At 37.0% G+C, this 19960-nt stretch overlaps 1 protein-coding gene across 7 annotated transcripts in view; it reads left to right on the forward strand.

Moving 5' to 3' along the window:
• The first annotated feature begins 364 nt into the window (after window positions 1-364).
• LOC131426918 (protein sprint) overlaps window positions 365-19960 on the forward strand; it is a 73663-nt gene continuing 54067 nt past the window's right edge. Inside the window, exons 1-6 of one of the 7 annotated variants that reach the window (XM_058589694.1) lie at window positions 365-481; window positions 1371-2081; window positions 2173-2317; window positions 18541-18750; window positions 18813-19636; window positions 19725-19914. In XM_058589694.1, the coding sequence (XP_058445677.1) occupies window positions 1663-2081; window positions 2173-2317; window positions 18541-18750; window positions 18813-19636; window positions 19725-19914 (1788 nt within the window). In that variant the 5' untranslated portion in view covers window positions 365-481; window positions 1371-1662. Of the gene's footprint in view, window positions 909-1224; window positions 2082-2172; window positions 2318-18540; window positions 18751-18812; window positions 19637-19724; window positions 19915-19960 lie in introns of all 7 variants that reach the window. The other 6 variants (XM_058589691.1, XM_058589692.1, XM_058589689.1 and 3 more) reach the window with 6 other exon arrangements.

The following is a 19960-nucleotide window of genomic DNA, read 5'->3' on the forward strand; positions in this document are numbered from 1 at the left end:
TTTTGACAATTTCAAAATAAGAGGTAACCGTTCGTTTAATAGAGTATGGAAAAGAAATGTTCATCCCTAAGCACCCAAACCAATCACATACCAAAGCAACCGACTGGTGACCACTCTAGCAAAAAGTTCATTCCGCCTTTGCTAAATGCCTGTCGGTGTTAGTGTTGGTGTGTTACCCCGGTCAACGATGGTAGCTAGTAGGTATACATTCCGATTGGAACGTGCGCGGTACGGAAAGCAGAATACATGTCGGACGCTTACTGTGATGTCTAGCATAGGATGATGGGTACCAGGCAGGGGTAGCCCCGATCTACCCAAACCGATGGTTGTATGTATGCTCCATCCACGCGAGATTTAGTTGCAATTGGTTTTCGACGCGAGTAGGCAGCAAGGGATTTGCACTAGTGAGTGGGCGCTTGGTTGCCTGACTTGGCTAGTAGCCTTCAACCAAGTGTAGCGTAGAACTTTCACTAATAGCTGAGTGAGTTTTGATATTTTGGTAGACATCTAGTAGGCTGCAACTGGTCGCGAATTATACGTGGTAATTTTTTGTCGATGGTGATGTGTTCTATTTTTAGTATGTGGGGAAATTGGGAAGAAATGGTGCCACCAAAACGAAATTGTCTAGTGACAATTAGTGATGGGCTAACATCAAAGAGAGTTTTTGTGTGAATCAGAGTCGGAATTTGTGTGTTGGTGTCAGAAATCCCAGCCTGATGAATCTTAAACGGAGTGTTTGTGTGTATCATTTATTCATCGTCACTTAGGTCTACCAACAAGTAAATGGTTGTGTACAGTGCCTTGGGGGGACGGACGGTCCAAGTGTTTCTTTGATTGCGGTTTGATTCACTTTATGTGTCGTTCTGAGTTTAGTGCACCAGCGGGTTGAATCAAGGAAGATGACAAATGTAAGATAAAGCCCGTACAATATTTTGTGTCGGGCTTTAAACACAGTAATCAGCTACCAGTATGCGTACTTCCGAATCAACAAACAAAAAACATGTTGTGTTGCGTAGCCTGGTCCACCCACACAGTGATGAATGAATCGAGGCACTGCACCGTGTGGCATTTTGGAACAGATACATTTGATCGCAGTGAGCATGAAATGTTGCAATTGTTTCCTTGGTGATTTCGGTACACTGGGATGAACCCTCATTCGTCTAATGTGTTTTAATATTTAATGTGATACCCAGCGACTTTTTATTTTGTTTAATATCGATCTAGTCCTAGACTCTTGATGTGAATTCAAATTCCGCACGTTTTCTCGACGAGAGGAAGCTAAAATGATTGAAATAAGAAAATCCTCAGCAGACGAGAAGAAAGGCAAAATTGAAATTGAAGATTTACTATCAGCACTCTCACTTATTTAGGTTGTAAAAAGGCTCACCGTAAAGACTGTCGATGGATGATGATTTAGTGAGGAAATAGAGCGAGTCGAGTCCGTCATCGGTTGGTGCATCGGCTTACAAACAGTCATTGATCACATTAGTGAAGTGCAACAAAGGCAAGGCCGCCTATATGCGGGGAGAAGAATGTGCTAGCGTGTGGTAAAAGTGGTCCACTGAAGTGGGATTAGAAGGTCTAGTCGGTGGATAGTTGGTTGGTTGGTTGGTTGATGTTGGTTGGTAGAAGATTATCAACATCTACCATTACAGCTTAGAAATGCAGGAAAATGCTAACGTGTTGCACGACGATAATGATGATGATGATGGTTCTAATCCCACGGAAGTAAGGTATAGCAACGATATCGATCGGTGTGCGGACTTGTGCCGGGAGGACATCGGTGAAAGCATCAGAAATAAGCCGACTGGTTTGCACGTTGGAAAACTCGGCTGTGACAGAAATATTCGACCTGCTTCCTTGCCAATTAGAAAATGTTTCAATTATACGGAAGATAGTGCTGGTAGTGGTAAATTGGATACTGAGCTTGATTCGAACTTGCGAGAGCTGAATCAGTCGCAGAACGAAGAGGCGACATTCCTCAGCCCAGCCGAGGGGCAGTTCTGGAAACGTTATGCCGAGGTTTCTAAGTTCAGGAAAGATAATAGCATTGGAGAATGTTCTGCGAGGAACCGTCGAAGGTGAATTAATTCTCTTTCTCTTTATTTCTCCTGTACTAGCCATCTCCGGACATTGATAATAATAAATATGATTTTTTCTGTTTGGCTGCAGATCCGACACATCGTTTATGTTAGCAAAGCAAAGACTATCTTCATTCAGCCTTGGAGGACAAGGAACCAATGCGGAGACAATGGATGATGATTTAGCACCGCTATTACCCAGCAAGAGAGAATTGTCGCAAGAGGATTTCTATCAAGTATGTATCTTTCATTTGAATAAAAAAAAATACCGATACGGTCCGGGGTCGGCCTGAATAATTTAGTTGGAACGTGTGGAACGAATTTTGACGTCTTTTTGATCGTTTTTCGCCTTTGTTCGGGTTGTAAAAAACGTGCGAATTTTAACAGATTTGTAAATTTCTAAACTTATCCTGAACCGAAGCATGTCATGCCTACATATATGTATTTATTTTAAGGGTCAGTACACAATCTTATGTCGTTTTCGTTTTTAAATTGCACTACACAGGTGTAGCGAAAGCTGCACTGAAACCGTTCGTTTTTACCAATTGCACTACACCAGTGCTACACTTTTTCTGCACCGATACCACTAGTGTAGCACTGATCAAAAGTTTGGTGTAGCTCTGTGCAATGGAATCGTTTATTGTAGGCAATGGTTACTGTTTATGTTTTCATCATTTTTGTTCGTTTATTCATGCCATGGTGTAGCACTCCACCGGTGTAGTGCAGTTTAAAAACGAAAACGACATTAGCAAAACAGCCAAGGAAAATCATTACAGGAATATCAGTTTATTATGTTCATTTTACTGAATCATATCATGTTTTTTGACAACGATTTACATTGCGTTTCTTTTGCGTTTTTCAACAATGACTGTTTTCCTAAGATTGTAAGTAGAACCTTAAGTACAGGATTGTTACGGTCGCGCCGTTTCTGCTCAGATTTTAATACGATGGCGCGGATTTCGCGCGAATTTCAAGAAACATTGCATCACATTTTGTGAATCATTTGTTAAAAAACTACAAGGATCAGCCCCATGGGGTTGTTCGAGCGATTGATGTGGAACAAGGAAACTAAAATTTCTAATGATCTACAATCAATCGTCACACTTTTGAATCCTCAATTGCACGAGAGTCTGGTTAGATTGATCTTGATTAGAAACCAACACCGAACATTGTTTGTTTTATAGCCGACGAAATTACACCAATATCCCAAATGTATGCAATTATATCTTTGTACATACTTGCGATACGATTTTGATATTTAAGCTTCTCTTTACAAGCTTGTGTTCAAGTTTTGTATGCAAGCAGTTATTTTTATAGCGTTAAGTTTCTCTACCATTCTGCGGTTTCGTTTGAAGCTTTCTCTAATTATCAATCGAGTTCATCTTATATAAATTAGAAACTAATCTTAAGCACTCAAAATTTACCCTGGGTAGTTGTCAATTTCTCTGGCGAAACGACATCACATGGAATTTCATCCGAGCTTGCATGACACAAGATCAGAGCATACCAATTAAAGCTTCAAATCGTTTTACGGCACTTTTTGTCTTGCTGTCTAGCAACAACCTACCTGTAGCATGCTACGCGTAGGACTGAAACGTTAACTATAATTTTACTTCTACTTATAGATTCGCGTGCTTCCAACAGCTTCGTTTTTGCATCGATTGACCAATCAGAGCGATGCTTTCCCTTTGATATATCGCTTACTCCTTCAAAACCGTCGTCTATGGCAGGGAATCCGATATGCCGGAGATTTTTAGCAGACAAAATAGGACACTGCTTGCTACTAATCAAAATTTCAATCATTTATAATTATAAATACGCGGCTTGATACATTCAAATCGAATCCTTATAATATTTCCAATCAAATAATGAAATAATATTAATGCTTGATACAAAATATACTGAGCTGTAAGTGTTTAAAACCTGACCACATTGCTACGTGTGTTTCTGATGTGGACCTCTATATAGAAAATAAATATGTGTTCCACATCAAAATAGGTTCAGTTTTATGTAACCCCAACAAATTAAAGGTGGTCGTTTCAGCAATTGGTCGAGTTGGCCGAGTTGATAAAACCAGGCTCTAGCAAATAGTTTCTTCAGTGGACAAAACTTCGATTTTATGCTCTCCGATCTCGAGTTTTTTAAGTGTCAGAGAGTTGACTCAAAAAAAATTTCGAAAAAACACCAGGCCTCGACGTTTCATGCATTTCTAAGACAAAACAAGAAAGCCGCGTAACTTCGGAGATCCGCGTAAAAAACCGGATGAAAAACGCGTAAAAATGACCTCAGTGTACACTCTCTGCTGTGTTCGAAAAAATTTATCATCACTTAACGATCTCCAAGTTAAATAGACTGGGATTTAATGGATAATTTTTTAATTTGTTTCGATCATATTTAACTGGTCGTGAAATGATATTGAAAACAGGAGACTGTACAATCTCACCATTTGCTGTTACCTCTGGAGTTTCTCGAGGAGGTCATCTTGGACCGTTTATATTTTCATTGTATTTTTCAATTATTTATTTCAACTAATTTGTGTAACATCAACAAAATGGTTTTAAATGCCTCTAAATGTTCTGTCATCTCTTTTAGTTGCAAAAAGTCTGTATTCAAGTTCGACCAGAATATTTCACAAACTGTTCTCGAGCACGCATCGTCTGTTAAGGACCTGGGTGTTCTTCTGGATTCCAAGTTAAATTTTAAGGAGCACATAGAGTTTACTATCTCCAAAGCCACTAAGTTATGAGGATTTATTTATTCTTTGATGTACACTGCTTATGAGCTCTGTATTGCGTTATAATTCGCTCAACTCTCGAATAAATGCTGTTATCTGGTCACCTTATTACCAAAACGGTATCCAACGTATTTAGGCTATTCAACGCAAATTTGTCCGATTCACTCTCCGACATCCTCCATGGAGATAGTGTTTAAATTTAAGAGTTATCATAACCGCTGCAAACCGATTGGTCTCGATTTATTATTTGTCCTTCGCATTTTTTGTAAGGCTAGTTTTGTGACAGACCTACTTCAGTCGCGAGACGATTGCTACGAGCTTGCAATTGTTACAATTAGACATTCGTCGTCACAATCTTCGATCTTATTTTTTCTTCGGATTTCCTATGCTAAAACTAATTATGGATATAACGAGTACATTACTAGCAAGTGCCGCATATTTAACAAATGTTTCAATTCTTTCGGCTTTCATTTATATCACGTAATGTTAAAGGTTAATCGTTCCTCATGTTATTGTCTTATTAAATTTAGTTACTATAGAAGCACTAGATATAAGAAAGTGTATAATTTGGATGATTGTAATCTGTTGATGCAAAAGATGAGGAGGTTTCATTCCTACTGAGAGTAAGGTTGGTAGATACTAACTCCAGTGGGCTTTTCCCTGCTCCAAATAAAATAATAACATATGAGAAGGAAAAGAAAGGCAGTCAGAATAAAAATCGCCAACAGGGAAAGGCGTTGTCTCGGAAAAGAAAAGCTAAACAGGACGCGATAAATAATTGAAACTGATATTAAAAATAGTAAATTAGATCATCCTGATGTAGCCTACTTGTAAATTCTTCTTACCGAGAAGATAAAGCTTGCCGAGAAAGAAGATCTTGAAACAAAAAAAAAAAGGTTTTCGCTGAAATCTGTTAAGTTTCTTTCAAAATGACAAAATTGTGAGCAATTTTATTTTTGCTTTTACATTTCCGTACGTCAGAGAGTAAATATTAACTAAGAACATCAAAAAAGATGGAGAATTACTATGAAATCGTTTTCAGGGGGTTTCTCAAAGTGACGTGCTGTATGCAGACTTATTTATTGTGTTTATATGACAAACTTATGCAGATTTTTATATTATATTCAAGTGGATTTTCAAGTTCTGCTTAAAAATAGTGGTGTAAACGCTTCGCTCGAATATCGCGTGTTTTTGTTTACGACTTCGCGCGGATTTCGCGAGTTTTAATTTCGAAATTTTTCGTAACAACCCTGTAAGTTCGACATTATTTCTATCAGAATATTTTTAGTACTTGCAATGCCATTGCAATTACTGTAAAACTACGATTTCAAATCTACGGATTCTCCGTAGATGAATGGTCTGAGAGTAATTCAATGGATCTACGGATCTGTGGATGGAATCTGAATTTTTTCGGAAATCTATGGTTTTAACTATGAATATAGTTGATGATTCTTCTAACTCTTGTTGGTTCATAATTAAAAAATCTACCAGAAGTTCTATCCGCGTGCCTAAATGTGCAGGGATAAGAACGGGAGCCTCTCGACGGACTGACGTAAGGTGATTGAAAGCACTTCGATGAGCGCGAACGAAGCAGAGATTGTAGGTACGGGGTGGCCAATACAATGGAAGAAACCATTACTTTAGGGCAGCGGAGGACGGGAATGAACCAAAACCCACGCTGAGGAAAATTAAGGATGTTATCCACCAGCTCAAATCCGACGAATCAACTGGTAAAAATAGCATCGGAAGATTGGTTCAGAAAAGTTGACTACCACTATGCTCCGGTTTATAAGGAGTGTATCGAAAATAAGCTATCCACAAATTTTTCTTTCAAATTATGATAAAAAACGATATTTTATTCAAAATAAAAATTGATCAGGTAAAACTTGAGCATAATGAAAACCGGATGAAATTCAAATTATTCCTTCAAGAATTTTCGAATTTTTGATCGAACGCTCTTCATCAAATTCCGGACATGTGTTGCATCGCATTTTTTTGACGCTTGAGCCCAACTTTTTTTTTAACTCCTACATGTTTCCAGCTGCCTGACCAGTCTTTTTGAAGACCCTCTTCACGATTCCCAGAAACGTTCGATGGGTCGAAGCTGAGGGCAATTTGGTGGATTGATATTTTTTTCAACGGAATTTATACCCTTTTCCGCAAGCCAATTGAGAGTGGTTTTGGCATAGTGAGCCGACGCTAAATCCGGCCAAAACAGTGGAGGTGTACTATGCTTCTTATATAAAGGCAGCAATCTCTTCTGGAGACTCACAGATCGATAGACTTCTGCATTTATAGTTTCGGTAGTGTAAAAAATGGTTAACTTCAAACCACAGGAACATATTGCTTGCCATACCAGTACCTTTCGACCGAATTTCTCCACTTGAATTGACCTGTCCGCATCGCTCAAATCCTCTCCCCAACGACGACAGTAAATTGTGGACCTGGATGGGTTTTTGAGTCCTTCTTTACATAAGTCTCATTGTCCATCAAAATGCATGCATCCGGACACTGCAAAAGACGCAAATACAATTTCCGGGCCCTTGTCGCTGCTCGCTTCTTCTGTTCTACACTTTGTTTCGAGATTTTCTGCTTTTTGTTGGTCTTCAGGTGATTTCGCCTCTTAATACTCTGGATCATTCCGACACTCGTTCCTGCTTTTTTGGCCAAATCACGTATTGACATTGATTTGTTCTTCATGATTAGAGATACCACTTTCTGGTCCAGTTTCGGGTTGGAAGAACTGGGTTTTCTGCCTCTTCCTGGTAGCTTATCCAAAGAATAGTGTTCCTCAAACTTATTAATGATGGTTTTAACACTGGAATGATGAATTCCAAACCGATTCGTCAATTTTCGCATAGTAGTGCCCTTCTCACTTAGCCGAGTCCAGAACCTTAATTTTCACTTCCTTTTCGATTGGTGACATTTTGAAAACGCAGAATTTCAATCGCACAAACAAGTAAACAAACGAAAGCTGACACCCTAACGCACAGCATGCTTTGATCTGAGCATAAATAACCATCACAATTACATGCGTACAACACAAATGTATGTGGATAGCTTATGTTCGATACACTCCTTAGTAGATGGTGTGAATGTGAACTTTTATTTCTTCGCTTCCAGAATTGTAACGGTGCATCAACACCAAAGTGTCATCATTTATTTAAATATACCAGAACTTAAATTCTGGGCTAGGACTGGATCTTGGCACTGGATTCAAGAACTAAATTCGCGATCTAGGACAGGCTCAGAATTTAGTAGCAAAATTCAGGTTTGAATTGCAGATCAAGAAATCAGGTCAAAAATTTTGTTCTAAAATTATGGAACTGAACTCATTTTCAGAATCTAGGTTACGAATTTAGTTCTAGGACTGAGTTATACACTTGAATTCCGTTCCTTAAAAAAGTTACAGAATCCACGTTCCGAATTTAATTCCAGCATGCAGAATCTGAATCCTGGAAATAAGTTCTGAAACTAAATTTAGGAATTAAATTCTGAAACTGAATTCAGGCATAAAATTCTGTTTTAGAAGTTAAATTAAGTTTCTAACATTTATTTCCAGAATCCGGATCTAAAATTCATATCCTGAATTTTTTTCATGAATTATATAATTCAAAATATAGACAAGAATCCAGAATTAGAATTAGTTATAATCTGGAACTTAATTCTGAAACTAAATTCTAAATCTGAAATTAAGTTTAGAATTCATTATAATCGATTTTCGATCATGGTTTACCATTTATACGCATACAGTTGAACCTCGAAATGACTACCTCAAAACCGTCGTCGCGGGTACGATAAAGGCAAGCAAACGTAACCACATCATTATTGCCAACAGTTTGAGAAAACTTAATTTTTGTCGTATTTGTGATTATCTCACACTGTTTTACCCATTCATCTACAGGACGAGTTTTAAGTCGTATTCACGTCAAAAATCCTCTCAAACATAATTTCAATAGTGTACGGCTGAAATCTGAAAAATTGCTATATTTAATTAATCATTACTTCAACTGTCTTAGAGTAATCGAAGATTGCTGATCATAAATTATTACTATTCATTATGTATAAGATAAAATATATGGAGGCCAAAATTCCAGCGGAAAACAAGGTTGAGAGCGTAAATCACCGAGAACTAAATTTTTGAGAGTTTTTTTTAATTTTGCCGTTGCTCAATAGTACAAACATTGTCACGCATACGGTACCGTCTCATTGAATATAACTCAAAAATGAGGTACCTTCAAAAGTTGAGTTTTTCGTTTCAAGCTCAAAACCCGGATCTACACTCCAAATTATTTTCAACGGATGCCGGTAAAGTTGAACTAACTTTCAAACAGCCGAACATTCAGTAATCAGTTCAGTAAAAGTTTTATTTTCTGAATGATCGGTAGAGTTGCACCGAACTTCTGTCATAATTCCATCGACTTTTTTTAAAACAATCCTTAATTATATATACGTCTTAATCTGTGAAGTATTACTGTTTTTTGGTGATTTCTATTGGAGATCTGTGAAAGAATATTTTCTGCCAATCAATTATTTATTTACGCGTCATGAATCATGATTCAGTGACCCTTATTGTCTCAGATCATTGTATTTTACCCTTGTCCGATCTGTTCTTGAAGCTTCATCGGTAATATGGTGTCCTTACGCGGACGTTTGGATTAACCGAATTGAATCAATACAAGCTAAATTCCTCCGCTACGCCCTCAGATCTTTACCTTGGCGCAACCCGACAGAATTACCACCTTATACTGATCGATGTCGATTACTGGGTATGGACACACTTTCAAAAAGGAGAAATATTTCCAGAGCTGTAAACTGACTGCTCCTAATATCCGTTCTCAAGTAAATATCAATGTACCAGCTAGAACTTTAAGATCGCGGAACTTTTTAAGACTTGACTATCAACGTACTGACTATGGACAAAACGAACCCATTAGGGGAATGTGTAATAGTTTTAATAGTGCTTATGAATGTTTTGATTTTTCCATTTCATGTGATGTTTTTAAAGATAGACTAAGAAGATTATTGTAATGTATAAGTGTAAGCCCACAATGTAATATGAAAATGTATGTATAATTGTATTATTGTCAACCGTCAGAAAAGATGAAGGGGTTTTTACGCCCAATTGGACGATTGAATTATCTTCAATTGGGCTTTTCCCCTTCCAATGCTTCATGGAGACTATAACAGGTCAGATGAAGGAATTAGAAATAAATAAATAAATAAATAAATAAATAAATAAATAAGCGTATAAGCGCAGGCTTAACTATATCCAATTTTTTTAAACTGAAGAATTTTGCTACTTATTCTACTTATTGATGTGTGTGTGCACTTTTCGAAGATATTTTTACGCGCTCAGATATCTCAGAGATGGCTGAAGCGACTGTCAGGCCATTGATCAAGTTCAAAAATCAAATGACTGTGATTTTTGGTTCCGGAGATATGATTGTAAAAGTGACGTAACCGACAAAACGCTTGCATTTTACCGCTCAATTTTCTCGGAGATGGCTGTACTGATTTTAACAAGCTTAGGTCCGTTTGAAAGATTTTGTTAGGCAATTGATCAAGTTCTAAGATCAAATGGCTGTGACTTTTGGTGCAGGAGATATAACGGTATAAGTGACGTAACCGACAAAATACGTTGTTTTTTTACCGCTCTAATTTATGTAAGGGTGTAAATATTTTGGGATCTTCTCTAATTTCGTAAAGAGCTATTGTTTAAAAGTTTAAGCATCTCGAAAAAAGTCCCCATGCAAAATTTGAGCTAAATCGGATATGGGTAAGGGGTGCTTCCGGGAGATTTCCGAAATTGAAAATTTTTTTTATGTCGAACGTCTTAGAAAATTTTTTTTGAAAAAAACGACCAGAAACTCGATTTATAGAAAAATTTTTTTTTATGATGACACTAAATCTCGACGTTTCATGCAATTCTAAGACTTCTGGCATCAAATTTTTTTTTTTCGATTTCGGAAACTTCATTCACCGTCAAGAATAAGTATCTTTTTTGTTCAGTAATCAATTCGCACCACAATGTTATGTCTACACGGAACGACCGAAATTAGTTCGTTTTACTGTTTTTGAATTAATTGATTTTAACAACAAAATTTCCAAAATAACTAAGAAATTAGTTAAAATTGAGAATTTACTTTTCTGATAAAACTCTTATTTTTAGAGAATGTGTTTAGTTGGCAAATATCCTGGACAAAAACCAGCAATATTTCAATCCAACACGAAATTCTCATTGACAACAAATTTTGTTATTAAAATCAGAAAATTTGTTTCGATTTATCTATCACCATTATTGCCATGAAATTGGTTCTATTTCCAAGCCAAAAACTCATGAGAAGTGTCAAAGCAAAGCAATCCATTAAGGTGAAATGTAGCGTCATAAAATGCGCGCAAAATTGTATCCGCTTCAGTTGAACGAACCGTCGCACAAAGCGTATCAAGAAAAACGGACACATAGAAACAAGAACTTTTTTCAATGATTGAGCGCAGTGGGCTTACCCCTAGTTATATTGGCTTTTAAAAAAGACTGGACGTAATGGATTTTTGAATTCTTCACACTTTGAATGTATGCTAATTCAATCGTTATTGTTAGTGATTACTCTTACACTAGAGCTATAAATCATGAGTAATTATGAATGATTAACATGAGGTTATATGTATATGTATTGACTAACTTGCTAAACATGTATATGCCTGAGTTTAGTAGCAAGCATGGATTCTCCTTCAAAAGAACGATTGAAGACAAGAGAACATTCAAGTATTTTCGATATCTTTGCCAGTCGTTCACCAGGCCCTTTTCGCCGATAAGATAGAATTTACGTAAAAGTATTCACCATTAACTTTTTTTCGGAAGCGACTTTCGGAATTATATAGCATGATTAGTCTAGAAATGTCTGTTTCAACAATAACGAACCGAAGACAAAACAGCCTCTGGCCTACGGTGCCAGAAATCATCAATAGTTTAATAATTTCATAGATTATATTATTGGAATACATTCCAATTATAACTAATAGTTCATCATACAATCTCATAGCACTTAAAATTTTTCAGTGAATCTTTTCTCAAGCACATATTTGGGGCACGAAATTGAATATAAAGTTATTTCGTAGTTCCTTATTATTCAATCGATTTTGAAATCAAAATCAAGCGTTGATTCATTGTGTTCATAATAATTGAAAAACCAATGAATTCCAATAAGTTTTCCATGCTGACTGGCTCGAAGCTGACCCTCAATGTTTATCACTTTGTTTGTATATCAGGTTAATGAACGATAATACTTGGCTTGTATTCATTTCATTCAGTAGCTTGTCAATGTTGAAGTTTTAGATTTGCTATAAAAATTGCTACAATCTAAAATAACACCTGTTTTACGATATTACAGAGCCAAGCATTATTGCTTCAGCAACATCAATGCATTGAACTCAAGTTGGACATTATTAGCATTATAAATGACAGTTACTTAGAAAATAAACGATATCTTACAATACCCATTTTATTGTATTCAACTCGTTTTTATTTCAACACAAAACCCAATGCTGCATAAATACGCGTCATTATTTGATATGTAATTTTTGCTCACGATATAACGCCACCGTGCCCGCCGTGCATTTCTCACACCACCTCAATACGAAACAGCAGCGCGCAAGCAATTAAAAAATGCAGAAAAGTTTATGTAAACATTTTCAAATTTCGGTTGTTTTAGCTAAAATTTTGTAACTTTGAGTTGCATTTTCAGATTCTTTGTGAAATTCTGCTACAAACACTACTTTTCAGTTCTAAAATCATCCCCGTGGGACGGAATAGTGACCGTTTATACATTTCAAAAACCAATTCCGGCTCGGCAAAGCAAAATTTCAAAATTCTAAGAATACTTAGTTATGATAAATTTGATTTCGAAAACTAAAGTGTTTTTGGTTTTTCGAAAATCGGTCTAGTTTTTGAAAAATTGATAAAAAAAACGCGATTTTCGCATTCCGCTACATTTCACCCTAAAGTGCTAAAAAGGAGAGTCTTGTTGAAACTGCTTGCAAATTGTTTTGCTGTTTTTTCGCATGTGTTACGATATATCCATATATAAATTTCTAAGCCGATATGTAAAAATGACGTAAACTCTTAGTGGAAATTCAGAATTTGTGCGCATTGGAAGCGATTCCTGCCTACTCCGTCCGGTGTACTACTTCACGGACCGACCGAAATTAGCTCTGTGCCTAATTCGTATTACTGTTTTTGAATTAGTTGATTTTAACAACAAAATTTCCAAAATAACTATGAAATTAGTTGAAATTGAGAATTTACTTTGCTGGAAAAAACTCTTACTTCTAGAGAATTTGTTTAGTTGGCGTATATCCTGGACAAAAACCAGCAATATTTCAATCCAACACGAAATTCTCATTGACAACTAATTTGTTATTAAAATCAGAAAATTTGTTTCTATTTATCTATCACCATCATTACTGAAGGACAGCACAAAGAACACCAAAATGAAATTGCTTTAATTAACAAGTTTATTAGCCAAAAACCCATGAGAAGTGTCAAAGCAAAACAATCCATTAAAAAGCTAAAAAGGACAGTCTTGCTGAAACTGCTTGCAAATTGTTTTTCGCATGTGTTACGATATATCCATATATAAATTTCTGATTCGATTTGTAAAAATGACGTAAACTCTTAGTGGAAAGTGTATTTATTCAGGATTTGTGCGCATTTGAAGCGATTGTGCGAAATAATGTTTTTACGCGGAACAGTGAAGTGAGTTTCGAATGTTGCACTCTAATTGTATATGTCAAATTATGTTTTTTGAATCTTCCAACCTTCCGGGCTACGCCGTCCGGTGTATTACTTGTATTCGGTTTTTGTTTTTCGAGTGCTCAAAGTTTTCAGTGAGATAGTCGATTTCGCGAAGTCGAATGAAGAAAACAGCGATTTAGAAGAAAAATTTTCAAAAAGTAGTTTATGTTTCGCTTATGTCTTTTTATCCAATACAACATCTTATTTATACCTGCCAATATAGAAAAGACTACCGCGACTGAAATATTTTTCGGTAGTAGTGTGCCATCTAGTGGCTAGTAGTCATTACGGTGTTAACGTTTTTTTCGGTGACAGTGCGCCACATAGCTGCAAATTGCAGAAGCCAATTCAACCATTTATGTTGGTTGAAAACAACGTTTTAATTCTCTAATTCAACTAAAAAATCAGTTGAATGGAAATGAAGTGTGCCTTAGCTAAGAAATGACAGCACGTTGAATTGGTGAATTCAACTAAAAAAATAGCCATTTCAACAAATATTTTATTATTATTAAGAGAATCAGAAATAGAAAATCTAAATTAGCAAAAGTAAGATTTTTTTTGTTGTCTCAAAAAATAACTAACTAAAATCAGAAAATCAACTAGTTTTTTCGCCAAAATGCTGAATTCGGTCTATCCGTGTTGTATTAGGTTTTTGTTTTCCGAGTGCTCGAAGTTTTCAATGAGAGAGTCGATTTCGCGAAGTCGAATCAAGAAAACAGCGATTTAGAAGAACAATTTTCAAAAAGAAATTTATGTTTCGTTAATGTCTTTTTCTTCAATACAACACCGTATTTATACCTGCCAATATAGCAAAGACAACCGCGACAGAAATTTTTTTTTGGTAGTAGTGTGCCATCTAGTGGCTAGTAGTCATTACGGTGTTAACGTTTCTTCGGTGAAAGTGCGCCATATAGCTGCAAATTGCAGAAGCCAATTTAACCATTTATGTTGGTTGAAAATAACGTTTTATTTCTCTAATTCAACTAAAAAATTAGTTGAATGGAAATGAAGTGTGCCTTAGCTAAGAAATGAAAGCACGTTTAATTGGTGAATTCAACTAAAAAAATAGCCACTTCATCAAATATTTTATTAATAAGGGAATGAGAATTAAAAAATTCTAATTAGCAAAAGTAAGATTTTTTTAGTTGTCTCAAAAAATAACTAACTAAAATCAGAAAATCAACTAATTTTTTCGCCAAAATGCTGATTTCGGTCTTTCCGTGTACAAATACCGAAATTTCCAAATTTTCACTTTCGAAAATGATGTCATTTCACATATCTGTATTTTAACTGAATGTATAGTAATGAAATCCTTCTTTATTATTAATTAGTTTACTAAAAATTGGTAAAACTTTTATTGGGTTTGACAAAAGAAGTGACATTTCAGAGTTTACAGATCGTGTCAGTAAATGTTTCGTAACTTTTTCATAGGATTTGTCGATATTCAGTAGTTCTTTGACAGATTACCATGAGTGGGGTAAATTTTACGTATCGTTCAGTGAAAATAATATTTTGCAGTTCGCAACTGCAACAATAATTACGGAACACCAAAAGATAAAATGAAAAAAACTATTGTTGTAAACTTATTTCCATCACCTTGGGTCGACAGTTTTCTTTATTTACATAAAAAATGCCGTATACTTTCCATGTTCGAGATACTTGCTACACTCCCTCATCCTCAAAATAACCCTATAATCTATTTTGATTTAACTTCCCTTTTGTAACAAAAAATGGGAGATGGAAATTTATTTTCAAAAACTAGTCTAAATGTCGATTCTCTTCAAATTATATAAATTTCGTCATTGACCCCCTCCCCCCATGTTAATGACACTTGCTACACACTCTCCCCCTGAAAATGTCCTAATGATCATCTCTGAAGAGCAAGAAGTATCTGTGCCAAATTTGATAGTAATCCGTTCAGTAGTTCCGGAGTTCTGCCGTTACAAACATTACAACCCCTTTTTAGAGGGACGTACTACATCCACTCCACACGAACACCCTTATAGTAGTATCTAAGTTGCGCAAAAAGTATCTATGGTCTTCAAAAATTATCAATTCTTCACAAATTAAATAAATTTTTTTATGACCCCTGTTAAGGACACTTGCTACGCTCCCTCCCCTATTAAAATACCCTTACAACTATCTCTAAAGAGCAAAAAGCATCTGTGTCAAGTGTGATAGCAAACCGTTCAGTAGTTCCGGAGTTATGTCGTTACATCCTCCTTTTTAAAGGCACTTGCTACATCTACCACCCCTCCCCCCTATATATCATATTTAACGTATGGAAAATGTTTCCATGGTCTCCTGTTAATGACACTTGCTACGCTTCTTCCCCAATAAAAATACTTTTATGACTATTTCTGAAGAGCAAGAAATACCTGTGCCAAGTTTTATAGCAATTCGAGCAGTAGTTCCGAAGTTGTGCTGTTACAAACATTACACTCCGTTTTTAGAGGCATTTACTGCACCTTTCCCCACCGAATATCCTTATACCTCATACCTAAGTTGTGCAAAAAGTATCTATGGTATTCAAAAAGTACCGATTCTCGTCAAATTAGATAATTTTTTAATGACCCCTTTGTTAAGGACACTTGCTACGCTCCCTCCCCTGATAAAAATATATTTACAATCATCTCTGAAGAGCAAGAAGTACATGTGCCAAGTTTGATAGCAATCCGTTAAGTGGTTTCGGAGTTATGTCATTTCAAACATTACACTCCCCCTTTTTAAAGACACTTGCTACATCCATCTTCCATATAATCACATCTTAAGTATGCGAAATGTTTCTAAGGTATTCAACAAATATCGATTTTCGTCAAGTTATATGCATTTTTTCATGACCCCTCCTTATTAATGACACTTGCTACGCTCCCTCTCCTATAAAAATACGCTTATGGCCATCTCTGAAGAGCTAGAAGTACATGTGCCAAGTTCGATAGCAATCCATTCAGTACTTTCGGAGTTATGCCGTTACAAACATTACATCCCCCTTTTTTAAAGACACTTGCTACATCCCCCCCTCGTATAGTCATATCTAGGGTATGCAAAATGTTTCTGTGGTCTTCAAAACGTATCGATTCTTGTCAAGTTATATGAATTTTTCCATGACCCCCCCCCCCTTGTTTACGACACTTGCTACGCTCCCATATAAAAATACTCGTTGAACAATCTCTGAAATGCAAAAAGTACCTGTGCCAAGTTTGGTGACAATCCGTTCAGGGGTTCCGAAGTTATGGCGTTACAAACATACAAACTTACATCCATATTTATATAAAGACTGGCCCAGAAAGTATGGACGCAACCAAAAACCGCTGCCATTTCGCAATGGTTTAGAATCTATCAATTTTTATGGCAACGTCCTGTTGTTTACACTCTTCTCTAACTACTTGTGCAGTTGTATTCGTTTTCATTAGTTTGTTTCGAAATGCGTGGACCTTCAGCAGAACAACGTCGAAAAATTGGGTAAAAATGGTGCACAGAACGCGGACTGTCACTAAGAAAGATAGCAAAAATGGAAGGAGTAAGTGAAAAAGCCGTGCGAAAATCAATCAGGAAGTTCGGTAAAGCGGATAAACCGAAAACGGGTCGAAAAAAAGGTACTGCTAACCCTCAGTTGGATAAACTTATACTGAAGGCGTTCGAATAAAAGAAGGAGGTTTTAGTTCGGGATGTGGCCAAAACAGTGGGCTTTTGAAGTCAAATGTGCTTCGTGCAAAAGAACGTTTGAATCTTCGAACCTATAAGAAGCAGAAACAACCAAAACGTAGTCCGAAACAAGAAGCATCGATCAAGCCGAGGGTTCGAAAGCTGTACAATACGATTCTTGCTGGAAATTTGAACTGCATAATCATGGACGACGAAACCTACGTGAAACTCGATTAGAAATCCTTGCCAGTCCGAGACATCGATTTAAGTCGAAAAATTTGGTATGAAAGCTATGGTCTGGCAAGCAATTTGTAGCTGCGGTAAGATTTCGAAATCCTTCATCACCACGGATTCAATGAACAGCGAAATATACATCAAGGAATGTTTACAAAAACGACTTCTACCCATGATTCGAAACCACAAGGATCCTGTTGTCTTCTGATCAGATCTTGCTTCTTGCCACTACTCGAAATCAATGGTAGAATGGTATACTACCAAAAATGTCACTTTCGTCCCAAAAGACATGAATCCACCAAATTGCCCACAACTTCGACCAATTGAGGAATTTTGGGCATTAACGAAGGCACATCTTAGGAAACATGTCTCGGCAGCCGAAACCATTTAGCAGTTCGAAAAAGATTGAAAAAAAAAGTGTCAAAACTTGTCGCCAAGAAGTCTGTACGGAATTTAATGAGGAACGTTCGCAAGAAGGTGCGCCAGCTAGTCTACAATGGCTAAGTAGCAATTTTTGAGAATAATGTTCTGTTGTTGTAGTCTAGTATTATCAGTATATCGAATAAAATTTAAATATCTATCTTGTGAATTATTTACAGCGAAATCAAAGTGCGTCCATACTTTCTGTGACAGTCTTTATATAAGATAGATGTGGGAGATCGTAGATTGTACGGCTCCAGCCACAAAACGCTTTTATTTTGCAATGAGCACGATGTCTCAAAAACTTCATTCCAAATTTTCAATTGCTAATTCCTAATTACTATATATAAAAATCGTTCAATTTTGACTCCAAACCGGTTAAAAGAAAACGGTTTTGAATCCCATTTAAAATGAATGAATGAAGTGAATTGTAGTAGGCCGCGTGAAATGCAGAATGACCATGCGTTTCCATTGTTTGTACAAACAGGTTGAGTTATGGAGAAACGTGGTTACGGCAAATATTCTTAGCGTTAAACTACTAGTCAAGTTGGAATCGGAAACGGAAAATAGTTTTAATTTTATTTGAAAACTACAATTATGTAATCAAGTATTTTTCTATTTTCTATTTTCAGTCGCAAACGTCTTTGGTTTCCAGTTCCGAAGGTGGGATATTAGCGGAAGGCGAGGAAACCTCGAGCGAATCTCAGGTATCCGAAAACTCGCGCAGTCCAGCATGTGTTCTAGGATTGGTTGAACGTTTGCTGAGAACTCATCCAGTATGGTTTCTGCCAGGTATTCAGCGCTCTGGTGCTGTGCATTTATTGCAAGGAAAAGAAGAAGGGGTAAGTATATTCCTGTCACCAGGAGATAAACGTTTTCTAATCTACATCTAATATTCTTCTAGAACTTCATCGTTCGTGGTTCAAGCCAATCCAAAACCATGGCAGTTTCCGTACGGCTTCCACAGGATTGTGGACCATACATCGAGCACTATCTGATTCAATCCAACGAGGGATTGCTTAGTTTGGAAAGTTCTCGGTTCAAATTCGATTCCATTCCTTCGCTTATCGCGCACTACTCTCAGTGTTGCGATGAACTTCCGGTTCAGCTATGTCTTCCGAAAGCATTGAGAGAAGCAAAAAATCGACAGCAGCTTTCGTCCCTGGCTTTGCTAGGGCAGGAGTTTTGGCGCTACCCAATGGCTTCGCCAAAACCTAGAACTCTACTGTCGGCTAATTCTAGTCATTTGAACACGCCCTCCGATGCAACGCACTCGAGTGGGATTGGTTTAACTTTCAACAATAAGAACGTGCCCAGTTTCAACTCATTTGGCCATGATAACAACGCAAACACACTGGGACTTGGAGAGACACCGACGGATACAATATCCACATTAAGTAGTTTCACCGTCGGACATGGCCAGCAGCTTCTAAGTCCGGAATCGATCGACAGTGCCGTGGTGTGCTCTCCCATCGATGCCGGCCAAACGGGTATCATAGGCAAAACGAGCACTTTCAAGTCAAAACGGCCCCTCCCTTCACCGACGGTGGCATCCTATGATGTTGAGAAACAGATCGAGATTCTCAATGCCAACCTGTTTACCAACAATAACAGCAGCAGCAGCCATGAGTCAAAGCTGAATGAATCCACAGGATCAAGCACATTGGAACGTCAACTAAAAACACCGCGACCGACTCCACCGAACACACTCAACATAAAACCAATACGGTAATAAATACCCTAGTGTATTTGCAACGAATTATAATTCTTCATCAAATCTAGATATTAGTAAACTAACCAAGTTTTCTTTATACAGAAGTCCTCCGGCACCACCAGCTCGGCGACTCAAGCCTCCCAGTACGGTAACTACTCCGAATGATTCCAGTCAGTCATTCTCCAACAATATCACCGTTACAACAACAGTGACATTTAGTGTCGACAATCACACCAAGCCACAAATGCTAGAATTGGTCTCACCAAATGAAAACAATATGAATTTCGCAACAGTACGTGAAGCCATTTTTTTTTTTGAAAATCCCCATTTTTCGCTAA

This window comes from Malaya genurostris, chromosome 2 (assembly GCF_030247185.1).
Source record: "Malaya genurostris strain Urasoe2022 chromosome 2, Malgen_1.1, whole genome shotgun sequence".
NCBI classification, from domain to species: domain Eukaryota; kingdom Metazoa; phylum Arthropoda; class Insecta; order Diptera; family Culicidae; genus Malaya; species Malaya genurostris.